General features: G+C 39.0%; 1 protein-coding gene across 1 annotated transcript in view; it reads right to left on the minus strand.

The window, feature by feature from the left end:
• Nucleotides 1-12,270, minus strand: part of CFTR (CF transmembrane conductance regulator) — a gene marked incomplete at its 5' end in the record, with an annotated part of 213,804 nt that overhangs the window by 51,433 nt on the left and 150,101 nt on the right. The window contains 1 exon segment of the mRNA NM_174018.2: nt 11,434-11,534. Within this exon segment, the coding sequence (NP_776443.1) occupies nt 11,434-11,534 (101 nt within the window).

Genomic DNA, 12,270 nt, shown 5'->3' on the forward strand with positions numbered 1-12,270 from the left:
CTAAGGGGCTTCAGTTAAACCCACTGTGCCTATTACAGTAAACTTACTCAAGCACTGTTTATATATCTTCCCCACCAAGTGTTTAGCATCATGCAGTCCCTTAATAAATCTCTGTTCATAATGAATTAACCCATTGTTCCACCTCACATGCAGAAAGCGGTTTCTGAGCAGGGAGAATGGCAGTGCTGTAACTTAGTAGGAAATCCAGGCTGCAGTTGTAGCCTCAGCTCTCACCCTAAAAATATACATTGCTATTTGGATCAGAAGGACGTTGTAACCTATCAAATTATTTTTAGTCTCATCTACTTGTTTTCATTAATCTTTTTAACCTAACTGAATCCTATCTCTAATTTGGGATGTCTAAATATTTTAAGGTGATTTATAAAAACTGCTGTGCCATTGTCCAGCTATGTAGCTGGAACTGGATGGAAATTCAGATTTGACCATTTTCTAAGTTCTGTAGATGGAGTTGGGCAAACTGTTTAACCTGAAGCTGCTGCTTCTGTGCATAGAAAAGTGTTTCCTACAGAGGAATGAGGGGGTATCGCTGTTTAGCTCACAAACAGCAAAGTCTCGATGTAGCCATTACCAGCTTAGGTAGGAACACATGTCTTAGATTTTAAGAAGTAAATGATGAAGCCAAAATGAGACTCAGGCACTGAAACATCAAATCATCAATCAAATCATCAAGTTTTCTGGAAAACTTCATATAATTTGCATAGGCTTTCCACAAAATTAGAGCTTAGTCAAAATGAAGTGGGGTTTTTGCTTGAGAAGCATCTCATTTAAAATTTTGGCATGATTATTTATATCATGTATTATACTCAAAAATTCTCCTGAGCCCATCTTTAAAAATCAATTTCATTATCTTTATGATAATGTCTGAATTACTTATCTAAGCATCAGGAGAACAAAGTCTTTTGGAGAAAGACTGCTCCATAGCCTCATCTCAACTTTACTTTGTAACAGATATACTTAGTGAAAGAGAAAATGATTCCTGATTTTCCTTTTCACCTTTTGTTAACAAAGAGGCAAGAAAAGGCTTAAAGACCTCTTTTAGGGCAAGTCAGGAAACCAGACTCTTTTCCCTGCACAAAATATTTGTTCTATTTCCTTTCATCCTTTCGGTTGTTTGGAAACCAGGCCATCAAATTTGTTCATTAACACCTAAACTACATGTAATACCCACAAAGTCACAACAATAGAAAATATATTGCACAAGTCTGAGATCTGGCTGGCAATGTTGTAAAGAGTGTTCATAACTGGTGGTTACAGGAAGATTACAATAAATAAATGTGAAGACAATCATCTATTAATAGAAAACTGACACCATGTGAAAACAGCATACATTTTGCAAGAGAAATTTTCAAAACGTGAAGTACATAAAAGGGAGGATTAAAGTGTTTTAAATCTTAGATTCTTCCTGGTAGGCCCAAACTAGATGCTTTTCATCAAGCAACTGACAAGTGTCAACTGACAGTGACCTGAGACCCAAGGCCATGTTAGAGTGATTAGCATAATCTTTAGGCCATGGATATAGACTTAAGAGATAATGGTTATCATGGAAATAGACTCTCTACCCAAAACATATTTTTGAAACTCTGATCTATCTTTCTGCACCAATTACTTATGCTCCTAGAGCCCTTAACAAGTCAATCAGGACTGTATTGCTATAAATTATTAACAGCATAAGTGAGTTACTTACAGTATACCAAAGATTCTAACCCTTTAGAAATTATTATAGCTTGCTACCTAATCTGTGACGAATTATATGGCAAGTCAATTTGACTTTTTCTGACTGCAGGATGTGCAAACACACACACATACACACACACACACAATTAATGTCAAAAAGGCATATCTTAAATAAACACAGAGGTATCAAATATATTGGTGCCTATTTTCAATAATTAAGAGCTTCAATAATTATGGTACCAAGTACCAATAGGCAAAGGAGGACTCTGATTTATCTATCTAAAAAGGTCTGATATATCACATCTACTACTCAAACTTGAATTTAGATGCTTCTGGAGTTACTATTTTCTAAAAGCATATGATAGGCTATCAACAAGTGCTTGGTGAATACAACTGAGCCTATGAGGTGTCCATTAAACATATTTCAAAGGAAATCTCAAGAAGAGGAGATTTACTAGACAAAAAAAATTAAAACAACAGATCAAAATATTTTCCCAAGGTTTTGACTATTTTAATAAGATTTTTTCTAAGCATCTTAACTTTGAGACAGCACAACTTCCCCAAGTTCTCTATCATTAAGCACCATTCTTTACACATCTTTCAGGTTTATATCTATCACTGGTCGATATACAGGATAACAATAATTTGCTGATAGCCCATCAGTTCCAAAGTGAATTCTATCCCATAGACCAGAGGTGAGCAAAACTATGGCCCAATGGCCAAACCACACCATATCCATTTGTTTACATTCACTTTGCCCTACAAAAGTTTAGGTTTCCCAGGTGGTTCCGTGGTAAAAAACCCACCTGCCAGTGCTGGAGCTACAGGAGATGCAGGTTCACACCCTGGGTTGGGAAGATCCCCTGGAGAAGGAAATGGCAATCCACCCCAGTATTCTTGCTTGGGAAATCCCATGGACAGAGGAGCCTGCTGGGCTCACAGAGAGCCCACGTCCATGGCATCACAAAGAGCTGAACAGGACTGAGTGTGTGCACGTGTGCACACACACACACACACAATCTTAGTTGAATAACTGCATAGAGACCACATAGCTCACAATGTTGAAAAAGGTACTACCTAACCTTTTACAGGAAAAATTTGCTGGCTCCCTGCCATGACTCACAGAAAACTGGGGTGAAAATGAACCTTCGAGACCCTCAAATCCAGTGAATCACAAGTCTATATATACCAGAATAACCTGGAGCACTTTTTAAAAGATAGACGTCATGCCTGGTCACTTTGCCCTCAACCAAGAGAACTGCTTTAATTAGTCTCAGAGGACCCTGAGTAGTCTCTCTTTTTATAAAGGTCCCACATGTGCTGTCAGGTTGGGAACCTCTGACCTAATCCATTCCTTCTTGGTACAAATGAAAAATGTTAAATCCAGGAAGTTTAAGTGATAAGCACACAGCTCCACAAATTTCCCAAACTTTCCTACACTCTCACAATCCCGTCAGGTTCTCATAAGCCTCTCCTACCAATTCAAGACTCAGCAACATCTTAATGGAGCTTTCTTTGTCTTTGTTGGTTCCAGTAACACACTGGTTAAGAGTTCTTTGATCAGCTCTGACAACTGCAGTGGTGAGTGACCTAATCACTGGACCTGAGCCTTCAGGGCAGTGGCAGACCCCTGGGACTCCCAAGAGCACCCGGAACAGTGCCTGCATATGTGCCAATGAGGATATCTTGAGATATCTCAGAGAGTCAGAAGAGAATGTCACAACTAACAGAACCTTAAAAAATTTCCAACCAAACCGTTTCATTTACAAAGGAGGAAAAAGCCCTCATGCAGGTTATGACTTATTTGCCTAAGGCTGCACAACTTCTTGGTGGTGGCTAGAGTGGAACACGGCATAGAAAGCCACTTTATAGGATGGAAATAGAAAGGCTGGGTGAAACGAAGTCTTGGAACAGACGTCATAAGTGGAAAATACACCCCCAAAGACTCATGAGAACAGAAAAACAAAGAAAGGTATTATCAAGAAGCCATTAAAAGGAGGTTAAAAAAATATAAGAAATGAAGCCTCCCCTCAGATTCTCAGGGCAGAAACTATTTTCAATCCAAAAGAATTGGGCATCAGGAGAACTGAGAATTGAAGAAAAGCCAGGTTCCCCACTTCTCCTCGCATCAGGTTTCTCATTGGTCACTGTACAATCAGTCACTTGATCTTTACTGGAACCCAAAATAAACACAGGCAATAAAAGGACAAAGGAGAAACAGAGGGAGTTTCTATTGACAGAAAACTCTTCTCAGATTACATCAACCTTGTAAGAACTTTCTGGAAACTCATTAACTGGAATCTAAATGTGAACCCTGCAGAGGTGCAGTCTTCCTTACTCATCCTGGAGGCTTCCACCCTCTTGTGTTACTAAGAACACACTATGCAACAGGGATGGTTTATTGGCTGCTACGACTGGAGAATTAAGAAAGTGGGTACTAGTCATATGCTCAGATATTTTAGTTTTGCTCACCAGGACGCAGACAGTCCTGAAAATAGATGAAATGTCAACTGCCTCATTCGAACAATGATACTCTTAGCGTGAGCAATTCACCAGTCACCAGATGGCTTGATACAACTAAGTCTGAAACATTACCTTTGGATCCTTTCTAGCTCTCATTTATTTAATTTTCACTCATTCATGGAGGCAAAAATCTAGGTATACACTGACTATTTAAGACAGTGAAGTGAAAGTATCTCAGTCGTGTCTGATTCCTTGCGACCCCAGGGACTATACAGTCCATGGAATTCTCCAGGTCGGAATACTGGAGTGGGTAGCCATTCTCCAGGGGACCTTCCCAACCCAGGGACTGAACCCAGGTCTCCCACAATGCAGGCGGATTCTTAACCAGTTAAGCCACCAAGGAAGCCCATTTAAGATATATGAAGTTTAAATAGTTAACAGTAGGAGACAGAGAAGCTTTATGTTGTTAAAAATGGCAGGCATCTTATGAATTCAAATACAATAAGTACACAACTTTGTTAATTAATAACACAAAATGTTTTAAGATTGAATTTACTTTAATTCATATAGTACTTGAGGAATGGAGCTAAAAAGAATTAATACTTCTCTTTTCATCCCATCTATAGAATAGTATAAGCTTTGCAACTGAAATGAACAGAGAGACATTCACATGTGCTGTGCTATGCTTAGTTGTTCAGTCGTGTCCGACTCTCTGTGACCCCATGGTCTGTAGTGTCCTAGGCTCCTCTGTCCATGGGGATTCTCCAGGCAAGAATACTGGAATGGGTTGCCATGCCTTCCTCCAGGGGATCTTCCCAACCCAGGGATCGAACCCAGGTCTCCCTCAGTGCAGGTGGATTCTTTACCATCTGAGCCACCAGGGAAACTCATGAATACTGGAGTGGGTGGCCTATCCCTTCTCCAGGGGCTCTTCCCAACCCAGGAATCAAACCAGGGTCTCCTGCATTGCAGGAGGATTCTTTATCAGCTGACGTACCAGGGAAGCCAGATATACACATAAATTATGTTAAAATTAAGAGAGAATTAGAAGTAACAGTTTTTAAAACACTGTGGTATCAATTGAAATAACTGGAAATCCCCTAACATGGGAGTTTAAATGGGAATTAAGTTGGACTCTGATAGTTTTACTATTTTAAAAATCTCTGGGATTATTCATGACCTATTATACTACACTGTTCATAAGGTGACAGATGAATTTTTTCCCAAACTCCTATATAAAGCTAGACAAACTAGTAGGCAGAATAGAAGTTTTGTTCACTTTTAATGGTCTCTTGATACCACAAGCATATTTCCAGGAGATTCCAAATAAGAATTTAAGAACTAAAATGTCAAGTCTACTGGAAGACAGTTTATCACTGTGTTTTATAAATACATGGAGTTGTCAAGTTAGTAGTTGAATATATATATATATAGAGAGAGAGAGAGCAGAGGAGTGGTCTTAACTGGAGATATGAATGTGTGATTCACTTAGAGATGATTTCAGAAGCACGGAGTTAGATTATAACAGCCAAAGAAAGTGTAGATAGAAGAGGGCTAGCATACAGCTAGGAGAAGGCAATGGCACCCCACTCCAGTACTCTTGCCTGGAAAATCCCATGGGTGGAGGAGCCTGGTAGGCTGCAGTCCATGGGGTCTCTAAGAGACAGACACGACTGAGCGACTTCACTTTCACTTTTCACCTTCCTGCATTGGAGAAGAAAATGGCAACCCACTCCAGTGTTCTTGCCTGGAGAATCCCAGGGACAGGGGAGCCTGGTGGGCTGCCGTCTATGGGGTCACACAGAGTCGGACACGACTGAAGCGACTTAGCAGCAGCAGCAGCATACAGCTGGTGTTTAGCAATCTGAAAGAAGATAAGGGGTCAGCAAAGAGAACTAAGGAGGAACCAGTGAGGCAGCAGGAAAACCAGGTGTGAATAACATTACCCTAGTGAAAGAAGAAAGGATAACAAGAAGGACGTGTCCATGGCATGAGTACAACTGAGAGACTGAGAGATATAAAGATGCTGGCTCTGGAAAGATACAGGTTATGAGTCTGAGGGATGATGGAAATAAAATGAAGTAGGGTATGGAAAGAATTTCCATATTTCAAATCCTAAAAGATGTGCTGTTAAAGTGCTTCACTCAAATTGCCCGCAAATTTGGAAAACTCAGCAGTGGCCACAGGACTGGAAAAGGTCAGTTTTCATTCCAATCCCAAAGAAAAGCAATGCCAAAGAACATTCAAACTACCACACAATTGCACTCATTTCACATGCTAGCAAAGTAATGCTCAAAATTCTCCAAGTCAGGCTTCAACAGTATGTGAACCATGAACTTCCAGATGTTCAAGCTGGATTTAGAAAAGGCAAAGGAACCAGAGATTAAATTCAACATCCGTTGGATCATCAAAAAAGCAAGAGAGTTTCAGAAAAACATCTACTTCTGTTTCATTGATTACACCAAATGGTGTGGATTTTGATGGTGTTGATGGTGGGGATCACAACAAACTGTGGAAAATTCTTTAAGAGATGGGAATACCAGACCTCCTTACCTGTCTCCTGAGAAATCTGTATGCTGGTCAAGAGCCAACAGTTAGAACCAGACTTGGAACAACAGACTGGTTCCAAATTGGTAAAGGAGTATGTCAAGGCTGTATATTGTCACCCTGCTTAATTAACTTATATGCAGAGTACATCATGCCAAATGCTGGGCTGGATGAAGCACAAGCTGGAATCAAGACTGTCAGGAGAAATATCAACAACCTCAGATATGCAGATGACACCACCCTTATGGCAGAAAGTGAAGAAGAACTAAAGAGCCTCTTGATGAAAGTGAAAGAGGAGAGTGAAAAAGTTGGCTTAAAGCTCAACATTCAGAAAATGAAGATCATGGTGTCCAGTTCATCACTTCATGGCATAATAGATGGGAAAACAGTAAGAGACTTTATTTTCTTGAGCTCCAAAATCACTACAGATGGTGACTGCAGCCGTGAAATTAAAAGACACTTGCTCCTTGGAAGAAAAGCTATGACCAACCTAGATAGCATATTAAAAAGCAGAGACATTACTTTGTCAGCAAAGGTCCACCTAGTCAAAGCTATGGTTTTTCCAGTAGTCATGCATGGATGTGAGAGTTGGACTATAAAGAAAGCTGAGTGCCAAAGGATTGATGCTTTTGAACTGTTGTGTTGGAGGAGACTCTTGAGAGTCTCTTGGACTGCAAGGAGATCCAACCAGTCCATCCTAAAGGAGATCAGTCCTGAATGTTCATTGGAAAGACTGATGCTGAAGCTGAAACTCCAATACTTTGGGCACCTGATGCGAAGAACTGACTCATTAGAAAAAACCCTGATGCTGAGAAAGATTGAAGGCAGGAGGAGAAGGGAACAACAGAGGATGAGATGGTTGGATGGCATCACCACCTCGATGGACATGAGTTTAAGCAAGTTCCGAGAGCTGGTGATGGACAGGGAGGCCTGGTGTGCTGCAGTCCATGGGGTCACAAAGAGTCGGAAATAACTCAGTGACTGAACTAACTGACTGATGGAAAGGACTGGGAGGATGACATGGAGTAAAACACTGTTTCAAGAATTTCTGCTGAAAATAGGTCAAAGAAAAGGGGTGTTAGATCAAGGGATGGCATTTTTATGCTAGGGAGAAAGGTACCACAAAGAGGAGTTAATTGCATATACTGGCCTTTACACAGGAGCAAAGACACAGAGGGAACTGGAGCATATGAGCAGTCGTGCAGAACGGTGTTACAACTAGTGGAAAGAAAGGAAGAAATTCTTCCTGGCTCCACCTTTTTTTTTCTATGACATATATAGCAAGATCATTGACTGAAAATGCAAGGCGTAGAATTATTAGAGCACCTGAGAAGAGACAAGAAGGTGATAAAGTGCTATCTTAGGGAATGAAACAGAGAGAACTTATCAGGAAAATGTATTAAAAGGTTTGTTGACCAGTTTTGAGTGCCAACCTCTGAGATGTGTAGTCAGTCATAAATACAAAGCTACCTGAGGCTGTGATGAGGAAGTGTTATCATCCAAATATTATTAGTACCTTCACTGGCCGAAAGCTAAGGAAGTCTGGGCACCTGAGTTAATGAATGGATGAGCAGTAAAAGGAAAGTCATAACTTCATATTTCTATTGACGTTTGATGTTCATGCTTAAACCCAGCCAGATGGGTAAATGAAATATTCTTTCCCAGTCTAAAGATATTTTTTTCCTGGCTATCTGTGTACTTAAAAACGAAAAGTGTCAAACAAAACACCCTGTTTATTGAATTTAAACTCAGCTGGAGGGACGTCCCTGGGTCCAGTGGTTAAGACTCCATGGTTCCAATGGAGGGGGTGCAGGTTCAATCCCTGGTCATGGAACTAAGATCCTACATGCCGCAAGATGTGGCCAAAAAAAAAAAAAAAAAAAAAAACAACCTACCTGAGGTCTAAATTCATTTCAGAACTCAATAAAATAAAATGAGTTTTTATTTCAGAGGTTACAAGGACCTTTAGTGTTAACATATATGTAAACATGAAATTTGAGGTTACAGCTCTCTCTCCTCCAACTTTCAACATATGCTAGGTAAAAACTAACAAATCACTGGACAGCTGTAGCAGTTGCAGGGGTGGAAGCAGCAAGATGGAGTTAATAACTAGATAAATGCCAGCAAAGACTCAGGCAAGACCACTTGTGCTATTTGGCAGCAAAATGCAAACTAACATGATCACTTTGATATTCAAACAAAAGAATATAACTTTTAAAAATATGATGAACTCCAAATATTGATACTTTTCACAGACCGTATTATAACATAATATTTTACTGCAAAGATCCTCTTATGCCAGGAGATGAAAGAAACAAAGTCAAAGCGCAGGTCACAAAGTCTAGGATGACCATGTGAAAAACTAGCTAAATAAAAAAGCTTGAAAGAAACTTTAATGGAGATTAGACATGCAAAAAAGACAGGCACCAAACAAAGAGAGGCTGTAGAGGCTGTTACATAAACCAAGGAAATTAATACAATAAAGAGAAAAGAACTGTGCATGTACAAGGCGAACAAATGCTTCCAGATAAAGAAAAAGAAGTACATGAGGAGTTTAACTGTAATGTCAAAGTTGAGGAAAGTTCGAACAAAGAATTAAATAGCCAGTACAATATTTACTTAGTATTCTCCTGCTATTTTCCAACAGAAACATTTTAAAGTACATTTACAAGACACAACCACAAACGTATACAAGCTAAGAGAGGAGATAAATAGAGTCACTAAAAGAGCTGGTCAAACTAAAATGAAACTCTGCTATAAATCATATTAAGGTTAAATAACCTTTCAATGAATTATTAAAATGCTTTTGTTAAATAAAATATTGTCACAAGGACAAGAAGAGGGCGGGAAAAAAATTGGTTTTTCCCTAGATGTATATTTTATAATGATATTTATTCTGACAGGAATTGATTATACACATTTCAACAACTGAATGAATATGTGCATTTTGAGAACATGTCAACTGTCTCAGAGAAAAAGAAAAAGACCATAAACCAAAAGGTCAGGAAAGAACCTAAACCAAAAGGGTAATAAATGATGGGGAGGCTGTGGAGAAAAGTGAACCCTCCTACACCCTCCTATTAGTGGGAATGTAAATTTGTGCACCCACTATGGAAAACAGTATGGAGCTTTCTTAAAACAAATTAAAAATAGAGCTACCATCTGATGTAGCAATCCTGCTCCTGGGCATATGTCTGAAAAAGATAAAAACTAATTTAAAAAGATATATGTACCCTAATGTTCACAGTAGCACTATTTACCATAAGTAAGACATGGAGGCAACCTAAGTGTTCATGGACAGACGAATGGATAAAGATGTGATTCATACATATAGTAAAATACTACTCAGCCATAAAAAAGAATGAAATAATGCAGTTTCCAGCAACATGGATGGACCTAGAGAATAACATACTAAGTAAGTCAGTAGAGAAATACAAATGCTATATAACACATATATATTCTATATGTGGAATCTAAAAAGCAATACAACTGAATCTATACAAAACAGAAATGACTCATAGATACAGAAAACAGTTACAGTTACCAAAAAGGAAGGAATGGGGGAGAAATAAAGGAGTTTGGGATTAGCAGATACAAACAACTATATATAAAACAGATGAGCAACAAAGTATCCACAGGGAACTATGTTCAATATCTTATAATAATTAAGAATTGAAAATAATCTGAAAAAATACATATCATTGAATCACTTTGGTATACACCTGAAACAAACACAATATTGTAAATCAACTATACTTCAATTTTTTAAAAAGTCTGACATTATCAAGTGTTGTATATAATACCTATGGACCTCTGAGAATTCTTACACTCTCTCTTTTTTAAAAATATTTATTTATTTGGCTGTACAGGGTCTTGGTTGCAGCATGTGGGATCCAGTTCTCTGATCAGGGATCAAATCCAGGCCCCCCTGCACTGGGGGCGTGGAATCTTGGCCACTGTACCACCAAAGGGAAGTGAAGTGAAGTCACTCAGTCGTGTCCGACTCTTTGCAAACCCATGGACTGTAGCCTACCAGGATCCTCCCTCCATGGGATTTTCCAGACAAGAATACTGGAGTGGGTTGCCATTTCCTTCTCCAGGGGATCTTCCCGACCCAGGGATTGAACCCAGGTCTCCCACACTGTAGGCAAACACTTTACCATCTGAGCTACCAGGAAACCACCAAAGGGAAGTCCCCTCTTATACTCTTGTTGATGGGAGTATAATCTGGTACAATGGATCTTAGAACAATTTGGCACCATCTAGAGACTTCACTTTCACTTTTCACTTTCCTGCATTGGAGAAGGAAATGGCAACCCATTCCAGTGTTCTTGCCTAGAGAATCCCAGGGACGGGGGAGCTTGGTGGGCTGCCGTCTATGGCATCGCACAGAGTTGGACACAACTGAAGCGACTTAGCAGCAGCAGCAAAGTTGAACATGGGTGAATTCTATGACCCACCAATACCACTCTTGGGTGTCTATCCTAGAAAAATCCTAGGCAAGGAACTGCAAGAATGTTCATAGTAGCACTAGATCTTGACTGTGGCTATTTATATGGAAGAAAGAAGAGATATGGGTTTAATAAGAGATACAAACAGTGAACTTCAACTCATCTGCAGTGTTTTATTTCTTAAGCTGGGGTTGCGTATATAGTCATCCCTTATGCTATTATCTATACTTTTTGGTTTGTCTGAATTTTTTTCATAAAAGTTAAAAAAAATACTTACCAAGCTATCCACATCTATGCTAGAGTTTACAGCCCACTGCAATGTACCCATGATATTCATGGCTAAAGTTAGAATAATCCCAACTCTTCCTTCTCCTTCACCTACAGGTGGAAAAAATATATAAACATACTTTAGGCTACTTCTCTTTTCTGTGAACTGCTCTATGTATACTTAGAAGACAGATTATGTTAAACTTACATTTAGATTCTGTGCCAATTTAAACCATTTTTCATCTCAGTTCCCCAAAGCATGCATCACTAGTGATAATATGCCCTGTTAGTATTCAACCAATGTTTTAAATCAAAGAGTGACTGCATATTAGTAAAGAGTTGCCCTTTTTTTTAATGCTTCAGATATTGAAGGCAATGTTGGTGTTGGGTAATATTATTTTTAATCTCTTCTACTATTACTCTGTAAGTAATAATATCTTCAAAGACTACAATGGAAAGACTTTCTGTGTCTGAATAATCTCCTCTACAAAGAAGTCAAAAGCAGGAGAGAGGTGTGTGAGCAGCATCCAAAAGATGTTTAGATGTGCTTCATGTCTTCGTAAGGAGGACTTATCTCTGTCAATAAGATGCTGTTGGGAAGAAAGAACTAAGAGTTTCATGGAGAAGTCAGAACTCATGGGTCTGCCATTTGGAAAAAGAGAAGACTGCCTTTTGAATTAAAAAATTGATTAGTTCAGATAGGAAGAACAATACTCAAATGCTTAATTAGAGTAGTTAGTTTTTAAGGGCTAGAAGGGACCCCTAATTAAAATTTACAAATACTCTGTGTTCATGGCCCTAAAGTTTTTCTAATAAGAATGTCCTTAAATTGTTATAAATTTATGTT

The sequence above is a fragment of the Bos taurus genome, chromosome 4, assembly GCF_002263795.3.
Source record: "Bos taurus isolate L1 Dominette 01449 registration number 42190680 breed Hereford chromosome 4, ARS-UCD2.0, whole genome shotgun sequence".
Taxonomy (NCBI): Eukaryota; Metazoa; Chordata; class Mammalia; order Artiodactyla; family Bovidae; genus Bos; species Bos taurus.